This window comes from Capra hircus, chromosome 13, assembly GCF_001704415.2.
Source record: "Capra hircus breed San Clemente chromosome 13, ASM170441v1, whole genome shotgun sequence".
Lineage (NCBI taxonomy): Eukaryota > Metazoa > Chordata > Mammalia > Artiodactyla > Bovidae > Capra > Capra hircus.
In genome coordinates this window covers 53,785,411-53,808,080 of record NC_030820.1, presented here as the reverse complement: position 1 = coordinate 53,808,080, position 22,670 = coordinate 53,785,411, and the positions used below count along the sequence as shown (strand labels likewise).

General features: G+C 51.2%; 2 protein-coding genes and 1 long non-coding RNA gene across 8 annotated transcripts in view; 1 reads left to right on the top strand and 2 right to left on the bottom strand.

Annotated features, from left to right (window-relative positions):
* The window catches only part of DIDO1 (death inducer-obliterator 1), a 48,914-nt gene extending 37,402 nt beyond the window's left edge, over positions 1-11,512 (bottom strand). For 3 of the 5 annotated variants that reach the window (XM_018057572.1, XM_018057574.1, XM_018057570.1), the window contains exon 1: positions 3,748-4,403. The gene's annotated coding sequence lies outside the window, so the exon portion shown is untranslated. Of the gene's footprint in view, positions 1-3,747; positions 4,404-11,373 lie in introns of those variants that run through there. The other 2 variants (XM_018057573.1, XM_018057571.1) reach the window with 1 other exon arrangement.
* GID8 (GID complex subunit 8 homolog) lies at positions 11,662-19,724 on the top strand. 2 transcript variants are annotated; one of them, XM_018057567.1, is made up of 5 exons: positions 11,662-11,846; positions 14,453-14,582; positions 15,460-15,656; positions 16,293-16,490; positions 17,178-19,724. In XM_018057567.1, the coding sequence occupies exons 2-5, from the start codon at positions 14,465-14,467 to the stop codon at positions 17,349-17,351; spliced, it is 687 nt and encodes a 228-aa protein (XP_017913056.1). In that variant the 5' UTR covers positions 11,662-11,846; positions 14,453-14,464; the 3' UTR covers positions 17,352-19,724. The 2 variants fall into 2 exon arrangements, with proteins under 2 accessions (XP_017913056.1, XP_017913057.1); XM_018057568.1 differs by lacking the exon at positions 11,662-11,846 and adding an exon at positions 12,564-12,694.
* LOC108637401 lies at positions 17,786-22,626 on the bottom strand. The gene is made up of 2 exons (XR_001919035.1): positions 22,446-22,626; positions 17,786-20,232 (listed from the first exon to the last, which is right to left on the bottom strand). It is a non-coding gene; the product is annotated as an uncharacterized LOC108637401 (long non-coding RNA).

The following is a 22,670-nucleotide window of genomic DNA, read 5'->3' as shown; positions in this document are numbered from 1 at the left end:
GAGTGGAGCAGGAGGTTACATCCAGTTCACAGCACATCCTGCCTGCCCTCCCCACCCCCCAAAACCAAGCTCACAAACATGTCCACAGCTGTAACTGGGCTTCCAGAGGCTGCTACTTTCTGGGGTTTCTGCTTTCTTTATATTCTTGTATATTGTCTTGTTTTCTATGTATAAATTTATCTCTGCAACCCAAACACAGTACAGCTGTCTTTATACTGGGGGAGGCCCCATTTACCTTCCTGTTGTAAAGGTATATTAAATATCACTTACACATCTGCATCAGCATATGAAAAAGAAAACCACAGCACCTGATACCCGTGAGAGAAACAGCTGCATTACAGCTGAAAACCCACATATAACTTACGTTCAGCCTCTGTGTATGCAGACTGTGCAGTACCGTAGTACTTACTGCTTAAAAACAGGCCCTGTGCGAGTGGACCTGGACAGGTCAAACCTGTGTTGTTCAAGGGTCAATTATACGACTCAAGAAGAGGAAAAAACAGAGTCGCCATGCTGTGCTGTGTGCTTAGTTGCTCAGTTGTGTCCAAGTCTTTGCGACCCCATGGACTATAGCCATACAAAACAGTAATCCACTCCCAGACATATACCTGGAGAAAATTCTAATGCAAAAAGATACCCCAAAGTTCACTGCAGCACTATTCACAAGAGCTGAGACACAGAAACAACCTAAATATCCACCAACAGATGAATGGATAATGCAGATATGGTGTATGTATACAACAGAATATTATCAGCCACATGAAAGAATGAAATCATGCCATTTACAGCAACACGGATGGACCCAGAGGTTATCATAGCAAGTCAGAGAAAAACTATTTTACAAAACAGCAAAACAGACATAGAAGACAAAGCTATGGTTACCAGAGGGGAAGTACATGCTTGGGTAGGAGGATAAATCATAAGTTTAGGGGAAAAAAAAAGGGGCCTGAGCAAGAGACTCCAGGAGGTGTGAGCACTTCACATCAAGTGAGGACTGTTTGGCCTATCCCTTCCCAATTAGTATGTGCCCATTAACTGTTAATCGTGGAGATTCTGCAATGGAATTAACACACATTATTTGATGCTGGCCATAAATAGGGTCATGTTAGGTATCCACTGTTAAAGATGCCTCTGTCTAAATAAGGAGTGCACAAAGGACTATTTAAGGGAAGTTTTCTTAAAGGATTCTCAAGGCCACCAGATGTGTGACAAATCAGTCTGCTCTTGGACACAGTGCCAACTTCAGCGACCCAAGGACGAAGTGAGTTGGCCTGTGAAAAACTCAACCCTGGTTCTCAGGAGCCAAGCGGAAGTCACCAGGGATCTTGGGACAAGTGGGCACAAAAGGAAAAACACATCCTGTTAACAGGAATATAAAACAACCAGGACCTGGAACATCTGGAAAACACATACGAAAGAGACCCAGCCTGTGGGCTGCCTGGGAAGGGGCTCAGAGCCTCTGAGGCCTCTGTGGTCATAGAAAGACTTAGTGTCAACAGCAGGTCCCACAAGTTCAGTCATAAAGAAGATGGGATCCCAAGTTCCCACTCTAATCCATCCCCTCCTCAACACGAAGACAAATCACACCCTCATGAAGGCCCACCTGAAGCACTGGGCACCATGTCCAAGCCCCACCACATACTTCCTCAACAAGCCATTGTGATGTTCACACAGGCAGGCATGCTGTGAGGGGCATGGCTGGCCAGAAAGCAAAGGTCATTGTGGGAACTAGCAGACGGTAAGGGGAACAGCCAACTGCACAACTTTTAATTCATGCCCTTTCTTATCAGCACATAATTCACTTCACTTGAAACAGCCTGAATAATCAAATACTAATAAAGGACAGTTCTTGGTGGAAAATCAGAACTAAGTTAAAGATACACCTTATTCCTAAACTCATTGCTAAAATAAGCCTGCAAGAACACAACCAACTAGGAAATAATGCTTAGGAAGTGCGTTAGGCAAGGAGTTTCACAACAGGGTTGGGTCTCCACAGGTAACCCTTGACACATCTACGCTGTGTTAGAGTGGGCCAGTCATACAGACGGTTATATCTATGCGCCAATCCCAAGTGCCAAAATGGGCCCCAGGCTCCAGGTTATGTGGCTGGCAACTGTCATAGGTCCCTGTTACAAGTCTTCAGGCCTGAGAAGGCCACCCTTCTGATCTTTGCCACAGCCAGGGTGCTTGGCACACAGGATGCAATAAATATTTGTTGAATACAATGGGAAGTCTTCCTAAAGGTCACAGACCTCATTTCCTTAAAGTCTCCAGTTAAAGCACCTTCCTTGGAAGCACGTTGAAACCAGAACTACATAGCTCTGAGGAAATCGAAGAACATTTGTCTGGGGTTGGCCCAAAGGCCCAGTTAGAACCCAGGTATTCCATCCTGGGCAAGCTCCTTACAGGTGCTTCAGCTTCTGGGAGGTTAGAACAGGTACAGAAGCATCACAGTCACTGAAACGAATGAGTACACATAAACTGCTCAGAACAGGGTCAGCCTGGGTGGACTGCCCACTGTGAACTGTTGCCAAATGGAGGCTCTGCCTCCCCCATATCAACCAACACGTACAATGAGGTATGTGAACACATAAACACACTGAAAAGATCTTAACATCTGCCTTTCCCTCCTGCAAAATGCCCAAGATCATGAGGCTCAAATCTCATTCTATCAAGTATACAAATAACATGGATGTTACCTAAGGCCAACACACGAATTAAACAATATCTTCAATTTCACTCACATGCTGTTGTTGTAAGGTCCCATCTTTAAGCTCATTGATTGGAATGCTGGATTCAGAGCAGAAAACCTGCCCTGACCTCCAGGGTCTCCCAAGAAAGAACAGAGAGAAAGCAAACGAGGGCGTGGGATCAGGACCCACAGGCATGAGCCAGAAAGGGGATGGCAGGGCACATCTCTCGGGGAAGCTCAAAGTTATCCCTTTCTACTGTGAGATCGACCAGAGGCTAAAATACAACATAAATTTGAATCTTACATCAAATCGACAAGTGACGCAATAAAAGCTAAAAATCTGCATTTTACGGCTAGGCACACACTCTTTCAAAAAATGAAACCAAACCAATTTTCTGAAAGTCTTTTTCGTCGTTCTTTGCTTCCCACAGCATCAAATACCACACGACCATCCTAATGTTATCCTTTACAAGAGTAGTCGACTAGAAACAAGCGAAACAAAAGCGACAAAAACCACACTTTAGGGTGAAAAAAAAAAGACCGACAGGGAAACTTCACCTCCTTTAAGATGTCTAGAGAAACTACTCTGGTTAAAAAAAAAAGGCGGGGGGAATTCAACCCTACGTTACACAATTAAGGCAGAATCATTTCCATGGACCAGCAAGCTAGACCAGGAACTTCTAGGAAAAAGCATCGCCTCGCTCTAGGGTCACCCCGCTGCGGGTCACCGGGCGGCGTCCTGTTGGCGCACTTCAATCCCTTCCGACCACAATCCGTCCCCTCGGACACGCCCGCAGCGAGCGGACCCGGCCCGATCCCTCGGAGTGGACCCTGCCCAGCAGGCCGGCGCCCTCCGCCCCCCTCCAGCCCACGGTCCGCGCGGCCCTCCCTTCCCCCTCCCCGCGGCCGCCGCCATCTTCTCCGCTCGGAGGAGCGCGGCCGGGCGCGGGCCCAGCGGCGCCAGGCGGGCTGGCCTCCGGGCCCGCCATCCCCGCCCGTCCCACGCGGTCCCGCGGGCGGCCGCCCCTACGCCCGGCGCCCCGGCCGCCACTCACCGTGGGCCGCAAGCCTCCAGGGTTTCACAGCCATTTCCTCCGAGCGCCGCAGAGTGGGCGGGCGGGGTTGGCGCCGGCCACCGAGACGCGTGAGGTAGAGGGGCCGCCCGCGCTCCCAGTGGAGGGAAGACGCCGGCCACCGAGACGCCGGGGGTAGACGGGCCGCCCGCACCCCGAGCAGCGCCCCGGCGCGGCGGGCGGAAGGAGGAGCCCGGCCCAGGCCCCGCCCCTGCCCTGCGCCGCACCGTGGCCGAGTCCAAGGGCCAAGGCTGGCAGCGTACGCGGCGCGGCTCCCGTCGGCCACCCTGTGCCTAGTTTGTGGCAGAAAAGGCGGGCACCCGGACGCAGGAGCAAAGCGCCGCGCTCCTTTCCCGCCAGACTGCGTTCCCAGAATCTCTGGACTCGAGCCCGCTCCCTACCGACCCAAACAGCTCAGCGCCGGGGCAGTTCCAGCCTCAGCGCACACAACGGGCACACCTGCCTACGGGAGCTGCAAGGAAAGGGATCTGACAAATGATAACCCTCCACCTGGATTTTCTTCACTCAGTGCTGAGTAGTAACAATTAACACCTGTGCGTGCTTAGTCGCGTTGGACTCTGCAACCGCATGGACTGCAGCCCGCTAGGCTCTTCTGTTCATGGGGATTCTCTAGTCAAGAATACTTAAGTCAGTTGCCATGCTCTCCTCCAGGGGCTCTTCCCAAACCAGGGATCAAATCCAGGTCTCCAGCATTGCAGGCGGATTCTTTACCATCTGAGCCACCACGGAAGCCCCCGAGCACCTGCCCCTCCCCAAACATTCAATAAACAGACCTCAGAGGGGAAACACCTGCTACCTTGGGACGCTGGCCCCAGGACAGTAACTCCTCGGCTGAAGGCCTTTTGTCTCCATCACTGCCTCTACAGCTCCCTGCTTCCACATTCCTTAAAAGCAGGAACTCTCGGCAAAAAGTGCCCTGTGTGTAGTAAAGCTGTGCCCAGAACCCTACAGAGCGCTGCCAGGTGCTTCTGTACGGGAGCACTAGGGGCCTGGGAGCAGGTGTGCTTGTAAATAAACATCTGGAAAGACCACACAGCCTGCCAGGCTCTCAGAGAATGCCCCTTTTCCTCAAAGAATTCCAACACGGTCTGTTTCTGTTGGTGTGATTCCATTAGGACCAACCACTTCCATGGAATCTTGCACAGACTTAACTTCACACTCCAACATCTTGACCATCTTCAGGTTTGTCCCAGATGAGTGTAGTGAGAAATTCAGAAATATGACAGATTAAGTTGAAACTGGCTTGAACCAGGAGTATGATCTTGGGCATGCTGTCTGTTGAATGGGACTCATATGCTGGGGTGCAGAGGAAGCTCCCTGCAAAAGGCTCCCTAAATGGGAGCTGGAATGGGGAAACCCCACCCAGCCTCTTTGGCTGAAAATCTTTACATGAAGCAAACCCACCAGCAGCGCCTTTCTACAAGGTGAGATTTTTTTTTTTTTCCAATCTGTGTTGTCTTTTCACTTTCTTTTTTTTTAATTAATGATTTTAATTGGAGGCTAATTACTTTACAATATTGTAGTGGTTTTTGCCAAACACCGACATGAATCCACCATGGATGTACATGTGTCCCCCATCCTAAACCCCCCTCCTCCCACCTCCCTCCCCATCCCATCCCTCAGGGTCATCCCAGTGCACCAGCCCTGAGCACCCTGTGTCATGCATCAAATCTGGACTGGCGATCTATTTCACATATGATAATATACGTTTCAATGCTATTCTCTCAAATCATCCCACTCTCGCCTTCTCCCAGAGTCCAAAAGTCTGTTCTTTACATCTGTGTCTCTTTTTAACTTGTGTGCAGCTTCAGGTGGGCACTGGGTCCTGTGAATGACACCGAAGATCGGGCTGCTGATGGAACAGGAGGAAGCCCTGGGCAGAAAGCTCAGGGGACAGAAAGGAGACCCCAACAGGAAGCCCCACCTGTGCCACTACAGTACTTGGGTTGGGGATGGCAGCTCAGGTGGGCACTCGGACAGCAAAGGAAAGGAAACTGCACCTCCCCACCTACCCCTGCAACTGGCCTCCCTTTCTAATCTCCCAACGGGAGCTGGCCGTGACCATGGGCTACAGGGTTCAGAGGCATCTGCCACCTGTGGGAGGAGTCAGGCCCTTGTCCTTCTACACCTCTTCAGGTAATTCAGTTCACCTACTAGCTAAGAAGGGGCTTCCCTGGTGACTCAGATGGTAAGGAATCTGCCTGACATGCAGGAGGTCTGGGTTTGATCCCTAGGTCAGGAAGATCCCCTGGAGAAGGGAATGGCAACCCACTTCAGTATTCTTGTCTGGAGAATCCCATGGACAGAGGAGCCTGGCAGGCTACAGTCCACAGGGCTGCAAATACAGGACTGAGCAACTTTCACTTTCACTTTCACTGCACTTTCAGCTAAGGAATACCTTCTCCTAATAATCTTACTTTAATAGCTAAACCCAGAGGAACAAACAGGTTTAAAAGGAGTCTCCAATTGTCTCAAATACCCCAAATACACAAATAAAAATCCTGAAGTTCAGGGAACTGACAACAACAGTGGTTCAGATGTTAGGAAGCTAAGCAAGCTTCCGGGCCTCAAGTGGTTTCTGTCTTTGAGGAAAAGTGTGGGAAAAGGACGACTGACGCATCCTCAGGTCCTGCCACCAACACCCGTGAACAATTCTGAGGAAATTTATGAAGGCGGAAAAGCACAACTGGAAAAGCCAGCAATCCTTTTTAGAAGACCGCTTCCTGGTGTTCGGCCTTCTCTCACCCCCGAGTTAAAACCCAGTGGAAAGCAGGGTCCTGAGCAAAGCACCCTGCTCTCTTGGTGGTCAAGTGCAACCCTGAGAGACAAGGTCAAGTTTGCCAAGACCCTCTCCAATGACAACTTAAAACCAGATGAGGAAGCAACCAAGTTGCTTTATTGTTACTCTTGTTCAGAATTCAAGGATGAACAGGCTAGCACCCACCCTGCAGGCAGGCCAAGGGGTCAGGAAGTCAGGGTCAATGGTGGGGCCCACTGCCTGGCCCTGGGGCAAGGTCCCCAGTGAATCTGGACCCAAACTCAGACCCAGGCCTGGGCTGGAGGGGAGACATCCAGGAGAAGAGAGGAAACCAAGGGCCAAAGTCACGGTGGGACCCCCTTAGCTCCTCCTCCCTGGCCTTGGTCAACATTGGGTGTTTTTGAATAGCTAACGCATGTGCCCTCTAACCCCAGGGGCCATGGGCTGCAGGGCTCAGACTTCGTAATGCTGCTTACTCCTACCTTTTAGGATGGCTCCTGATACTAAGACTACTTTCCCCATAAATTTAGTGAAAAGTAAATAGCCAACCTCAGAAGAAATATTTTAATAAGTATGAGGCATAAGAACTGTATTTCCTTGCTGGTAGTTTCATCTCAAAACCCTAAAAGAACACACCAAATAAAAAAGCCAGAAAAATCAACTCCTTTCACAGAAAAGCAGTTTTGACAGAAAAGCAGTTTAAGAGTAAAGCAGACACAAGCACGTGGCGTGTTGCCTCCACCACACCATGCCTAGATTCTGCATTTCCTCACAAGCTCGTCCCTCACACCACACGAGCAGGTGACAAAGGAGAAAGGCGAAACAGGCCCACAGATCTGAACCGAATTTTGAAGGCGGCTGGTGAGCAGGAACAGGAACCTCTCTCCACAGGGTGGGAGGGGATGGTCAACTGAGACAAGGAAGGTCCCAAAGCAGGGCCACAGCCGCCAGTCCTCAGATGCAAGTACGCATCGACAAATAACTTTAGCGATTTAGCGTCCGACATGACCCCACAGACTGTAGACCGCCAGGCTCCTCTGTCTATGCGATTTTCCAGGCAAGAATTACTGGACCTGGTTGCCATTTCCTTCTCCAGGGCATCTTCCTGACCCAGGGACTGAATTGGTCTTCTGCGCTGCAGATAGCTTCTTTACCTTTGAGCCACCAGGGAAGCCCTAAGTAACTGTACTGGCTACATTTTAAGAGATTATTTTTTCCAAAATTAAAATACTTGAAAAGTGAAAGATTCACGAAAGTCAGGTCTAACAGTGGCTTTTTGGATTTGTCCAAAAGAGGAAAAAAAACCAACCATGTAATTTCCTGTGCTTGCCTGGATCACAGAAACAAAATGGTGAAAGTGAGAAAAGTGTATTTGAAGGAAATCTCAACAAGAATAATACAAGTCAAGCTATTAGGAAATTGCAAAAAGATACCCAAAAGGTTTTATTCTGAAATTTCAACAAATCAATATAGGAGACCAACAATGTTGCCTTTTACAACTATACAGAAAAATAAAAAATCTTCAGATTCTGTCAGGCATACAAAAGTTCCTCTCATTCCAATGGAAAGTAAAAGCATTTAAGAGTAAGCATAAGAGGATTTTAAAGTCAAAAAAAGAAAAAACAAAATTTGGCAAGTGTTTTTAAAAAGGAACACATAGTTATCAACTGAAACAATGGCTCATCTTTATTCAGTGTTCTGTCTCCCATATGAGACATCTGATCAGAACTGGGCTAATGCAAAAACAAAACCACCAAAACCAAACAAAATCAAGAGACCCCTTAAAGCATATACAGATAAATTTTCAATAGCTGTGCACATATACATTATTAAGTGTTTATATACACACACACATGTGTCTGTATCTATAACCAATGTACTTATCAAAACCCTCTCCAGGCAGGAGGGAAGGGAATGGAGAGTTTCAGCAGAGATGGTCTGCAGCCCACTGGCTGGACAGGGTAGGTAAACTGCCACTTGAGCTCGCTGCCTGTGCCCCACTGTCCAGCCCAGCCTTCAACCATGTGTTTTAGATAGCACCATGCTGGGCACAGTTTATGTTACATCCTCCGCAGGAAATAAAAACTCAAGAAAAATATTACTCTAACCCATCCAAAGAAACTTATGACATAACCAGTGTTTGCTGGTTTAGTGGTATAATCCAGAAAGGGAAATATAGTCCAGCAGGGAGGGGGAGGGCGACCACCTCCGACCCTATGACACATGCTTCACAGGGTCTTCATTCAGCTAGTTCATCTGGATACATGCAGCGGAACTAAAGCGTAAAAACAGTCTTCCTTACTCCTTTCAACAGCTTCAGGATGAATCTGAGCAGAAGACCCTGATTAAAGTCAAGGCTATGGCACTTGACCTTTTGGAGTTAACTGCTCACTAGTGGTAAGGACATCTAGCCATTACTGGTTAGACAGCATCACCAACTCAAAGGACAGGAATTTGAGAAAACTTTAGGAGATGGTGGAGAACAGGAGCCTGGCGTGCTGCAGTCCATGAGGTCAACAACTGTCAGACAACTCAACAACAAGAACCCGTAACAATTCTGAGCAATGTCCTATCAGCTTATGCCTTACCCTGAGGAAACAGGTTTGATTTGCCAAATTCCCTGGAAAGCAGGGCTGCAGCATTCAGGGGTTTGACTTCATGCTTTGAGGGTTTAAGAGTAAGACAGAAACACCCTCCAAAACACTGCAGTTCTGTAAAATGTGCCTGACACCTGGTTGTTGACTAGTCCAGGATTTGATTAAAGGAGGCACTGTGTATTTTATTCTCAAAACACATTTCATTTTAAAATAATTCTTGCGTGCTCCTTTAAAACTAATAAACCTTAACAACTCTCCTTAAAGAACTGCTCAATTTCCCTGGTGGTTCAGATGCCAAGAATCTGCCTGCCAATGCAGGGGACACCAGTTCAATTCCTGATCTGGGAAGATCCTGCATGTCTCAGGGCAACTAAGCCTGTGCACTACAGAGCCTGCACTCTGCAAGAACAGAAGCCACTGAAATGAAAACCCTGTACACCTCAACTAGGGAAAACCCTCACGAAGCCAGAAATTAATAATATTTTTTAAATAAGGGACTGCTGATCTGTGTAATTCAGTGCCATTCTCAACTTCTTCCTCTGCTCTCACTCCGCCTGGACCGCTGTTTCCCGTCCTTTGTCCATTTCTGCTGAGACAGCTTTTAGTGCAGGTCTTCACCCTCACTCACTCATCTGTTCCTCCACATTCTCAACAAGTATCTATGGAACCCCTGCCACGTACTAGAAGTTTCAGCTCTTGTGAAGGTCACATGTTGGTGGAGAACTGTGACACTATCAGGCATCAGTGACATGGAACGGTGTGCTGAAGGCAACAAAGGGATCATTTAGGGACTAGGGGAACACAAAGCAGAGGATGACACCCTGCTTGTTGGGATGGTGTTCCCATTCCTAGGCACTGGCCTAGGAGTGCTGCACACAGACCCATCTCCTGAGAGCCCAGAGGAAGGGCAGGGTGCTGAGGTTGGCTTTCAGCTATGTTCACTCTGCACAGGCAACTGGGGAGTCGCTGGTGGGTGTGAAGAGGGGGCCAGGGACAAGAGAGATGACCCTGCCTGCTGTATGGGTTGCAACAGGAAGCCAGTATCTGGACACAATTAAAGCGGAGCAAGAGGACTTCTGGGGGTGAGGGGCCATTAATCTATGACCCGCAGAAAAGGCGCAGCTGAACCTTCTTTAGGCTGGAACACCCTAGCTCTTTAGGGCACCGGATTTGTGGTTGTGCACCGTTGAAAAGAATTTTTAAAATCTGCACCCCTCGCCCACTGTAAAGCTGGTGTGTAAAGTTGTTCAGAGGATTAAGTGCTTGAAAAGGATGTAATTGCAGACACACTGTATTTGCATTTTAAATAGATTAGGGCCAAAGCTTTGGACTTGCAGATTTAGCTCTATTCACTGACGAGAAATATCCACAATTAGTCGTCTTTCTCTAATCTGTTTACCAAATTACACTTACATTCTGCAACAAGTCCCACTGCATTTCCACGCAATCACACGAAACCATCTAAACTCTGACTTCTAACAGAAGACACTGGAATTCTTTGGATGGAATAAAGGGCTCCCCTTAATTTCCTTCCCGAAGGATTCTAAAATCTTTTAAATTGACTCTCCAGCAACTGGAAAACGGGAACGACAGAGGATGAGATGGTTGGATGGCATCACCGACTCGAGGGACAGGAGTTTGAGCAAGCTCCGGAGTTGGTGATAGACAGGGAAGCCTGGCGTGCTGCAGTCCACGGGGTCGCTAAGAGTCGGATACGACTGAGCGACAGAACTGAACTGACCTGGAAAACGATACCTTGCTCTGACGTAATCTGTACTCTTCTCCCGTGGACGCACAATAATAACCGAATAACAAGGTGAATGTCTTCCTGCGCCTCCGCGACCCCGGCCGCAGGGCAAGAAGACGCTCCCGCTCGAGCAGCGGCCGCAGTACCTCGAAGCCCCAGCTGCACAGGCCTGCTGTCCCCGCCCAACCTGAGCGCGGAGTCTGAACCACCGGCGGGAAAGACCGCCGGGCCCCTGGGAGGTTCCCTGAGGGCAGGTCTGGCCCTGTAGATTTGTTCTGGAGCGGGCTGGTATGCGCTCCCCACCGTGGTCGCGTGCCCCGGAGCCCACCCCAACCGTCGGAACCGAGAGCTCCCGCCGTCCCCGCTCGGGCGGCTCCTCCCGGGCCTGCGCGAAGGCAGGCACCGGGTCGGGAAGGTCCCCTCCTCGGGGCTGCGCGGAGCACCAGCGCCTGTACCCCCTCCCCGCCTCATGCCCTCGGGCTTACACAAACGACGGAAAGGACGCTGGAACCTTCGCCTCAGTCTAGATGTCGCCGTCTCAGCGCGAAGTTACCCTACAACGACGCCTCCACGGCGGCCATCTTACCCAGAGCCAGCCGATGCCTTTTGACTCTCGCGCCAATCCGTAGAGCGAAGGCGCCGTGAAGGGAGTTCTGCGCAAGGACGGAAGCTGGAGTCCCGCGTTTCCGGGCGGCCGTCGCACCCCGCCCCCTCGTGAAGGCACTTGATTGGCTGCCGACTCGCGATCTCGCGATCTCGCGGGAAGTGGCTAAGGGGGCGGCCGCCGGTGTGTCTGCCCTCCCGTTCCCCGCCCCCGCCTCCGCCTCCGCCTCCGCCGCGGCCCCCGCCTCCGCCTCCCAGACCCCTGCGCCGCCACCTCCCCCTCCCTCCCCCCGGCCCCGCCCGGCCCGTCGAGCGGCCGCGGAGACCGCGCAGCGCGGCAGGCGGGATCCGCACGGTAAGATGGCCGCGGAGGGCCCAGGCGGCCGGGCCTAGCTTCCCCGCCGGAGTGCGGCGGCCGGGAGGCGGAGGGCCGGACTGGGGTCGTAGCCAGGGAGGGATCGAGGCGGGCCGGTGAGGAGGCTGACCGGGCTGCGAGGTTGCGCCCGCCGACCGACCGTGCAGGGGGCCTGCCGGTTTCGGACGTCCTAGCAGGTGTCCTCGGGCCGCGTTCTCGGGGGAGGCGGCGCCTTCAAGAGTTTCCAGGTCCAACTGTCTCCTCTTCCTAAGGCAGCGGAGTCCGGGCGTGGACTCGGTGTTTGTTGTTGATGGAGCGTGTTTTGAGGGGCGGCGACGCCTGCTGGGAGGTGATAGTTCTCCACAAGTCGCACAGGTCTGCGGCGGCAACTGTTTGCACCAGGACCGCATTCAAGCAGACACTGAGCAGCCGAGACAGGACGTTGCTCGTGGGGCGAAGGGTTCCTCGCCGTCCGTACTGTTTGTGGGGTGTTTAAGTGCTGAGTTTTTCCTGCACAAAACAGAATGGGTCGGTTCTTCAAAGTTGTTAACTTTTCAGTACTGCTCTGTCGCCCATGAGTGAGAGTTTGCGCTAGTGGCCGCAGCTTAGAGAAATGACCTTGTGTGAGGAACGGCCCCTTGGTTTTGTCTCAGACAAGTTCTCTAAGGCGGATCAGAGTTGGGCATGGCATCCCCCCGTGACCGAGGACTTTATCTTGCTCCCCTCTGCTTCCCCACAGACACTGTCTCCCTGGGCGATCTCTGGAGAACTCTTGGCTTTCAGTCATTTTGTGGTGGACATTGCCCTAATTAATGTTTCCGTCGCCCAACTGGGGACCTGTAATCCAGGTGCCTGCTTGACTTCTCCTACTGTGGGTCTGCTAGTCACCCCAAACTCGCTCGACTCCTCAGACCTGTTCTTCTCCCAGTCTTTCCTCATTTGGGACTCCATTCTCCAAGGTCTCAAGCTTGAAACCCCTCCATGGTCCATGAATCTTCTTTTATACTTTCCCGCTTGGTCCAGTAGCAAGGCCCGTTCGCTCAGTCCACAGAGTCTTGTGCGCTGTGCTCTTGGTTCTTCCACTGCTGTCCTCTTGTTTGGGTGGCTCCTCACTGGTCTTCCTGCTCAACTCTTTGTGCTCACCACCCCACAGTCATCCCATGTCCACTGGGAAACCAGAGCCATCTTTTAAATTGCTTTTATTTATTGAGGAAATTGAGCATGTGCTTTGCTTTATATGAAATAATATCCACAATATCTATGTCAGTTACAAAGGATAAAACTGAAGTGGACAGTGGGTAGGCTCACCACCCATCCTGACACCCCTGCTGGGGCTCCCAGGGCCCCCTTCCCGTGGTTCACCTCCTGAGTTTCAGGGTTCATGCTCTTGAAAAAATAACAAATGGGTTTTGCTATGAATGTATTTACTACTAAGTAAAAATTGTATAACTTGTTTTGTTTTTGTTCTTTAAAAAGCTGCTGCCCTTGGTTCTTTGCTGCAACTTGTTCTCTTCACGCAGCTGGTTTCTAAGTCCCCTGTGTGGGCCTGTTCATGTATTTTAACTGCTTTGGTAAATTCTGTTCCATTGATACAGTCAGTGGCCCTAAAATCCACAGAACTTTGAAAACCAAAAGTTTTTGGTCTTGTTTTTAATTGATTTCATGGCAGAACCTGACCCCGCAAAAGCTATTTAGTAACTTCTCTTCCACTGGGTGTGATCCTCACGCGTTTCACTGAAGCAGTCATGTCCAATCATGGGGTGCTGCTGCAGACCCCTGGGAGGATGTCTTGTGATACGTGTGCCAAATAGTCTTTGTACAACCTGAACAATTCTGAAGTCAGAAACTAGTCTGCCCCAGGGCTTTGGTCCTCTGGGACTACAGTCCTATGAACCATTGTTTGCTTGTCCCTGCTGCTGTTGACTAACTCCTGGGTGGGCAGTCTCCAGTGTTGCCATTCCTGAACAGTGACTCTGAGCACAGGCTTGTCTGTGTCTGGGACACAGTAGGTTGTTTTTTGTGGTCCTGGCTAGCAGAAGAGCCATCGGCTAGGAGCAGAGCACATATGCACAGCCTTGCAGAGTGGTGCTGAGTGTGTTGCTGTGCAGTCCGTTCTGACCATAGGGTAAAGGGGCTTAAGAGACCACACACATGTCTGTGTGAGCACTTGGTGTTGTCAGGCTGCTTCATTTCTATCAGCCTGGAGAGTATGCGAGATGGCTTGTCTTGAGCACACACATCATAGCAGGTGAATCTTCAGCTTGTACCTCTCCATGCCACCCTGTGCTTAGAGGAGCGTCCATCTATTAATAGATTGCTACTGGGCCTGGAGGGCCTTCATCTGACCTGGACTGACCTCTTGACCTCCTGGTCCTCAGACTCCTGGCTCTTCCTCATGTTCATCCTGCCTTCTGAACCCCTCAACCTTCTCTCTGGTCCCTGAGCCTGTGTTTGAGTCTCAGGCCCTCTGCATGTGCTGTTTTCCACATTTTAAGTATTTTCCCTCTCTCTACCCTTTGGTTCCTGGTCGCTGTGTTTATATCTAAATGATCACAATTGTGAGAATTCTTCACCAATTCTTATAATATTACTTCTTTTTCCTGTAGAAATAAATCAGAATGAGTTACACAGAAAAACCCGATGAAATCACAAAGGATGAGTGGATGGAAAAGCTCAATAACTTACATGTCCAACGAGCAGACATGAACCGTCTCATCATGAACTACTTGGTCACAGGTGAGGGCTGTGCTACGGGTGCTGCCTCTTGGGCACCATTCTCCCTTTCTGGGCTCACAAGCAGGACTTTACCACTGGAGGGTCCTGAAAGTTAGGTTGCATTCAGGCATCATGGAAACGCAGTGCTCTTGTAACAAACTTGTAACTACCATTTTAAAGAGATGTCCTCTTCTGGAGATGAAATCATGATTCCAGGTCTCTGAGACCTGAAGAAAAAACCTATTTCTTAGCCTTTGACATGTTTGCAGTTGATCTACATCATTAACAATGTGCAAAAGTACATTTAAAGTCCAAGTAATTAATCTCTTCTGGCCAGTTTGGTAAATGATACTAGACTGTTTCAGAAGGTGTGTCCAAGTCAAAAGAAGAAGGGTTGGCGGGGGGGTGCCTGTGGAAGGAAATGCAAGTGCTCTGTGATAACACCCCATCCTCCTGACCCTGTGGAGGAGAGGGTCGCTCTGCAGAGGTGAGAAAACCCACATGTCTCCAGAAAGTGAGTCTCCTTCCTGGAGTTCCCAGTGGCCTCGGCCCCCATCAGTCTCTGAGATTGAAGAAACTGTGTACTCATTCACAGTGGGAGGGCACCATGCTGCCCCTGGAGCAGGTTGGCAGCTTCTCCACATAGGCCTGGACCTCAGTGCGGGGGCCTCAAAGCCCATCCTCCCCTGACTGGAAGTTGGAGCCGTGGTGGGGGCGGGCAGGTGGAAGGAAAGGAAGTGTAGCTGGTAAGTTGCAGAGGTGTTAATCCCACATCCCAAGAAAGTGCAGTTCTTACTAGAGGTTTTCACTCACAGAGGATGGGCTTTCTAGAGATAAAAAGCCCTGGTGTTGGTATCTTGCCGATTTTCCAAGCAGTGAAGGTAGTTTTCTTTTCCAGAGGGCTTTAAGGAGGCAGCGGAGAAGTTTCGAATGGAATCTGGGATTGAACCCAGTGTTGATCTAGAAACACTTGATGAGCGAATCAAAATCCGCGAGATGATACTGAAAGGCCAGATTCAGGAGGCCATTGCGCTCATTAACAGCCTCCACCCAGAGCTGCTGGACACAAACCGCTATCTCTACTTCCATCTGCAAGTGAGTTGCTTGTGGACTTAATGAATTAAGGTTCTTCATGTCAGCCATCCCCAACTTTGGGGCCATAGACCGATACCTCCTATCAGGTCAGAGGCAGTATTACATTAGAAATAAAAGACACAATAGACGTAACGTTGCTTGAGTGATCCCAAACCATCCCTGCCCTACCCTAGTCTGAGGAAAAATTGTCTTCCACGAAACAGGTCCTTGGTGGCAAAAAGCTTGGCAAGTGGATGTGTTAGTCACTCAGTTATGTCCAACTCTTTGTGACCCTGTGGACTGTAGCCCGCCAAGCTCCTCTGTCCATGGAATTACCCAGGCAAGAATACTGGAGTGGGTAGCCGATCCCTTTTCCAAAAAGCTTGGGGACAGCTGTTTGCTATTATTGAGAGGTAATGAGGCTAATTTCATTAGAATATTGCTGTAATTGACGAGGGAAGGGGTTTAAGTTAGCTGCTCTGCCATGTATCTCAGAAGCTGTTTCTTGCTTTAAAAATGCAAAGTCAGGAGCTTGGAGTACTCAACAACTCTGTCCTCTGAGAGGCCCTTTTCATAAGAAGCAGGTGCAGCCCTGCGGTGGGGGGTGTCGCTGGCTGGGCGCATGTTGTTCACCCTGTCTGCCTGGCCCCCAACCAGCAACAACACCTGATCGAGCTGATCCGCCAGCGGGAGACAGAGGCAGCGCTGGAGTTTGCACAGACCCAGCTGGCTGAGCAGGGTGAGGAAAGCCGCGAGTGTCTGACCGAGATGGAGCGCACACTGGCCCTGCTGGCCTTTGACAACCCTGAGGACTCACCCTTCGGAGACCTGCTCAACATGATGCAGAGGCAGAAGGTGGGCTCCAGAGGGCTTCCGTCCACACCCTCTGTGGATATTCGGGGCAGGATTTCCAAAGAAATGGGGTGGTGTGTGTGGTGTGACCGGGACACTGCTGGGAGGGCCCCACACTTTACTTGTGACATACTAGGAGCCCAAGGTGTTGAGACCCTTAAATGACAGTTAAGCCTCTTTGCCTGTTTTTTTTTTTTTTAATCTGAGCTGGCTTACTGTGTGGAGACTCTTAGGAACGGATGTTCCAAGTATCTTTTGATGAAAATCCCACACTTATGTCGGATACTTTTGCACTCTGTCACGGCCTCTGTGTTCCCACCAGCAGGGCAGCTCCCCGACCGCAGTCCCCTCCCCACTGTCCTGACTGCCCTGAAAGGAGGGTGTCCTTGGGGTCTGCATCAGGTGTCCTCCTAGGGCTTGTTGGGTGGAACTGGTGTCTCCTCCCTGCCAGTTCCCTCATGCCCAGGCTGGATGTGACATCTGCTGACCATACCGTGTGCCCCTCTGGACAAGGACTGTGTTTTACATCCCCACAGTACCCGACAGTCACAGGCTTCGTGTTTGTTTAAATAAGTAGCCAGCCTCTCATGTAAAAATGGTTTTGAAGATGTATAAGATGCATCTTATAATGGATCCTTTTCGCAGGTGCTCTGTGTGTGAGGTGGTTTTTATTGGCTGTCCATTTTCTAGGTGTGGAGTGAAGTAAACCAAGCTGTCCTAGATTACGAGAATCGTGAGTCAACACCCAAGCTGGCAAAGTTGCTGAAATTACTCCTTTGGGCTCAGAATGAGCTGGACCAGAAGAAAGTAAAATACCCTAAAATGACAGACCTCAGCAAAGGCGTGATTGAGGAGCCCAAGTAGTCTGTGTGGGGCCCCGCTGCATGGCCCTGGGCCCGCGGGCGCCACCTGGGACTGAAGATTTTTACGGCAGCAGAGAACTCTCTTCTCCCTTCTTTTACTGTTTGTGTGTTTTGTTTTTGACCCAGCATCATTTTGAAAGGGAAAGTGGCCCTTTTAAGCACTGGAAAACTCCCAGTGCAAGATACCGTCTCTTCTGGAAGGCCGGCGAGGACTGCCCCGTGGCCTGTGCTCAGAGTTCTGGGCACTTGAGCTCGTGAAGGCGCCTCATCTTAGGGCCGCTAGCCCACCCGAGGCCCCGCCCAGAGCACTGGGCAGCACTGACGGCCGTCTCGCTCTGTCAGCATCCAGGAGGGCAGTATGTCCTCCTCCCCCATCTCGGCCGGCCTTCGTGTAGAAGTGTTTTCTTTCCCTCTTTGGTTTTTGGTTTGTTCTTGTTTTTTCATAGGAAAGACTATATGAATTTGTAAATCCCAATTCAAAGACTTCTTTTGTGCGAGGGCACTAAGTTTGGTTGTCTTCCTGTTTGGTCTGGGTCGTGTGGCTTTGGGGGAGATGGGTGTGTGCGTGTGTGTATGCGGGGCGGGCTGTGTGTTTTTTAATTTTTTAAATATATATTTTGGTGCTGTAAGTGGTGAGAGACTCTTTCCTAGTGGATCAATGAACCATCTCTCCTGGGCACTTTTGTTGAAAATAAAGGTTTCTCCTTAATTTCAAGAATGACCACAGTGGTCTCTCAGAAGTGTTCATCATCTTGAGCACAACTTTTGCTTTTGGGGTGTCTTCCCCAGGGTGACCGTAGTGACACTCTGGTACCTACAGCCAGAAAGGGGCAGCTCCCGGTGACATGTGATGGTGCCAGGCATGTGCTGTGGTGCAGTGGGCTCTGTGACCTGCACTTCTGCCTCTCACTCTGTCAGCCAGTCTGGCAGACGTCCAGCTCCTATTCCCTCATGTCTGTCCCCTGCCTGGTGCCCACTGCCGTCAGTGAGTCCTGAGTGCAGGCTTGGGTGTTGGGGTTTGGGGCAGGTGGCCCAGGGTGCCAGTGCAGAGCTGCCAGCCCTCAGTGAGGCTGGTTGAGGTGGAGGGGCCCTGGCTTGCAGAGCTCCCTGGGGCTGGTGACCCCCATACATCCTCTGGTGGGAGCACCTGCGTGGCTGGGATTCAGTTCTCACCTGATCCCTCCCACAGGGTGGGCTGTGCTGGCACCTGGGCTCCGCAGAGATGCACGCCATCAGCAGACGAATCTGGAGAGTCCGTTGGCCTTCGTGCTCGGCTGGGTAGGTCTTCGGGGAGGTCAGGTCTGCTCCGGCTGTGGGGCGTCTCAGTCACATCCCCACACACTCAGTGTTTGTCCCGCAGGGTCTCTGGCTTCAGCTCCTCTCCCCACTCACTTCGGGCTGCACTTGGAGGCTGCAGGTCACTGGTTTTCAGTGGGTACAGCTTCAGGCAGAGTTTTCCCTCCCCAGTCACAGAGCAAAGGCAAAAGCACTGAGGTCTTTGTAGATCATCAGGAGACCATCAGGCCCTGGACTGGCCCTTAGAGCTGCCCTTTGGGCCTTGTGAGCATTGGGAGGGGTCCTTTGCTCACCCCCAGAAGTGATGAGCTTCAGCTCTGTCTCAGTCATCAACTCAGATGTGACCTTTCTGTATGATCATTTCCTCTTAAGATTTGGGAGTAAAAGTAGGGAGAAAGGGGCCTTTGATCTTCAGGTGATAGTTAAATACAGCAGAAGCTGAAGAAAAATATTAGGGAAGTCGAGGTAAAATTACACTTCTTGAAAAGCACGAAGTAATTCAGCATATTCCTATCCTTTACTATTAGTGTATATAAGATAATTTATGTGCATCATTAACATACAATCAGTCTGACATTTTTCAAAATAGTGGGTTTGAGATGTATATTACTGGGTAAGAATCATCCATAAACTATGGGGACCTGTGGAGGGCCTGTCACGTGTAGGAAGTGTCGAATGCTTAAGAGAAGTGCTGCTGGCTTGTTCATCATTCAGTCAGTGAGGGGCTTGACCAGTGAGTGCGAAGACCCATATGAGCTGGGTGCCAGTGAGATGTGGAGAATTCAGATGGTGCCATTGGGTTCTTTCCCTGTGTATAGAGAGTGTGGTTCCTTCCCCATGGGCTGGAAATCTTTAAAGGGGCAGCTTTGCACTTTTCTGTTTCCTCCTTTTGCAGTCTTTTTTTTTTCAGCAAGCATTTCAAGGTAATGAACATTAAGTATATCGATTTTTCTACTTCGTCTCATTTGGATCTCACTGTCATGTTTGTTAAAATGTGATGTTTTACCAGGGTAGTTTATTTCTTCTTTTTTACACTTTCTGGTGGAAAGTGCCTTGAAATAAATAAAACGTGACAATATTTTGGTGCTCTGTGTTCCTGATATTGTAAAGTCACATGAGGAATGACCCCTAGTTTGGATTCTTCCGAAGCACAGGGATTATTGCAAGGCACATGAGAAATACTGTATTTTGTTATTTGAATCAAGGTTTCCAGCTTCCAGAAAAGGCAGCTATTGGTTGGGATGGGTCCTGTCGCAGACTGAAATGCCAGGGGTGAGCCTGGTGACTGCAAGGCTGGCTTTGCCGTCGAGCCAGGATGCCCCCTGAAGACAGACGTGCAGAGCAAGCACATGGTGGGCAGCTTTCCTAAAGCAGCGTGACGTCTGTGCTTTCCCCAAGTGCTGACTGGGCTGCACAGGGGCCAGAGGTGGCGAGGACCCCGGGGACACCCAGGCCATGGTCCAGCGGGGCTGCACTTGACCAGAAGTTGTGCCAGGTGTAGCAGCCCATCTGTGCTGCGCAGTAAAGACAGGTCTGGAGGCTGAGGAAGGTGAGGTCACGACAGCAGTGAGGCCTTTGTGGTGTATCTAGGGAGCAACTCTGGAAGTAAAAGTCATGCAAGGTGCACAGGCCCCAAACAAGTAAGAGCTGAGGCCCCAACACCAGTGGGCGCGGGTGGAACAGCTGTCACCAGCATTGGGGGCCAGGGCTAGTCTTTGTACACGACCCACTGATCACTCTCCACCTGAAAACTCAGGAACAGTGGGTTGGCTGGATATGAGGTCCCTCAGAGGTTACTAGAAGCTGGAGGCGTGTCCAGCTGCTGCCAACGTGAGCATGGCTTCCTCTCGGGTTGGGACACGTGGTCTAGTGGCCCTAGCTGACACCCAGATCTTCTGCCTCATGGAGGATGGCCCTGTCCAGCTCAGAGGCTCAGGAAGAAGTCAGATGCTCACCCCTGGCCCTCCATTGGCTTCTGTGCATTCCGAGCAGCCCTCCACTTCTTGTTCCCCGCTAGCCAAAGCCTCTTCACCTTGGGCCTGGAGTACTGCAGTGGCCTGTCCTTCCTTGCCTATGCCTTGGCCATCCTGAGTGGTCCTCACGGCAGCCAGGGTGATCCTGTGACCCTCTAGGGCTTCCAGTGTCAGAGCCCTGGCTGGTCTCTACCTGACCACCAAGACCCATGAGCCTGCTCTTCCCCACTGCTTTGTCCCCCTTCCTGTCCCCTTACTCACCCACCAGGCTCCTTGCGGTCCTGGAAGCTGCCCTGGGCCTCTGCCCACCCCACCCACATGCCCTGCTCATTCTCTGCTCTCAGACTTGATGCACAGGTCTTTGCAGGGACACTTCCCAGCCCATCCCATGGCAGAAGCCACTCTTCCCTGCCCTCTCGGTTTCCTTTCTGTGTTTTGTTCATGCACAGCTCCAGGAGCAGAGGGGCTTTGGGTAAGCAAATGACAAATGTCCCCCACGGTGCGGCTCTAGGTTTTCATATAAAATCACCATTAAGGACTTTCCTGGTGGTCCAGTAGTTAAGAATCCACCTTCCAATGCAGGGAACACAGGTTTGATCCTTGGCCAGAGAACTAAGATCCCACAGGCTGTGGGGTGAGTAGTAAGTCCATGTGCTGCAACTGCTGAGCCTGCATGCCACAGCTAGAGAGAAGTCTGCACACTGCAGTGAGAAATCCTGCATGCCACAACTAAGTCTCAATGCAGGGCTTCCCTGGTGACTCAGTGGTTCAAAATCCACCTGCCTATGCAGGAGACACAGGTTTGATCCCTGACGGATCCACGGAGCGACTGAGTGCACCACAGCTATTGAGCCTGTGCTCCAGAGCCTGGGAACCACGACTACTGAGCCCAGGCACCACAGCTACTGAAGCCTGCGTGCTCCAGAGCCTGTGCTTCACAAGAGACGCCACCACGATGAGAAGCCCACGCACCACAACGACAAGTAACCCCCCTCATCACAACTAGAGAAAAGCCTGTGTAGCCACGAAGACCCAGCACAGCCTAAAGTAAATAGATTTTTTTTTAAGACCCAATGCAGCCAAAAATAAATTTTTAAAATCACCATCAAAGCTCCTGGGGCAATGGGTGGCAGTGAGCTGCCAGGTAGAATTTAGCAAGGATTCTCACACTTTCCTCAGTCCTGGGTTATTTGGGGGAGCACTACTCTCTCCACACTGTCTTTCTGTCCCATTGAGCATTGTATGGGTGGAAGTAGTGCCATCTGCTGCTAGCATGTGTGGAGCAGGGCAAGCCAGGCCTGAGGTGGGCACCACTGCACAGAAGGAGCTAGAGGAGGGGGAAGGCCAAGGCCAAGAGGTAGGGCGTTTTAGGTTTTGTTCAGAGGGCCTCCTCCTGGTGTGACCTGGCCAGGTTCACCAGGCTGCCATGTAGGGGATGGATCCAGGGCGGTGGGGTGGAGGTGGGGTTGTGGGTGTGAAGAGGCAGCAGCTGGGAGAAGCAGAATTGCCCAGAAGTCCACTTGCTGCCTCTCTGTGGCTGTGCCCACCACCACTAGGTGTCAAGGCTTCTGAAGTTATGAGAATCCCCTCAAGAGCGAAAATCCCCCCAAGAGCGAGAATCCCTCCAAGAGTAAGGATCCAGGGCCTGGCACTTGACAGGAGTCAGAACACTTGGTCCCCTCTGTGGGCTCTGGATTGCCAGGCTTCCCCCTGCGGCTCCAGGGTCCCGGGGCGAGACAGAGCCCACCTTCAAAGACCCATTTTGGAACTGGTTCCCTTCCACTCTTGCTCCCCTTGCAGTGGATGAGACCAACCCCAACTCTCACCTGAGGTGTGCACAGCCCTGCGAGGTGAGGAGCCCCCCATGTGTGGACGGCATGCAGGCTGCCCGCCAGGATCACCGCCGGCTCAACCCCTCCAGAGCCCCATCCTTCCGGCCGGCTGCAGGGGAAGCGCCCGCGCCGGCCGTCTCGGACGTCTGCGGCGCCGCTAGGAGACCCCGGGGCGCGCAAGGGTTTGCCCCGCCCGCGGGAGCGCCAGGCCAGGCCTCC

Bases quoted from the DNA above. Each gene is read 5' to 3' on its own strand.
- GID8 (XM_018057567.1), top strand. From the start codon at position 14,465: ATGAGTTACACAGAAAAACCCGATGAAATCACAAAGGATGAGTGGATG. The intron at 14,583-15,459 runs GTGAGGGCTGTG...TTTCTTTTCCAG, and splicing joins CATGAACTACTTGGTCACAG to AGGGCTTTAAGGAGGCAGCG. The intron at 16,491-17,177 runs GTGGGCTCCAGA...TCCATTTTCTAG, and splicing joins ACATGATGCAGAGGCAGAAG to GTGTGGAGTGAAGTAAACCA.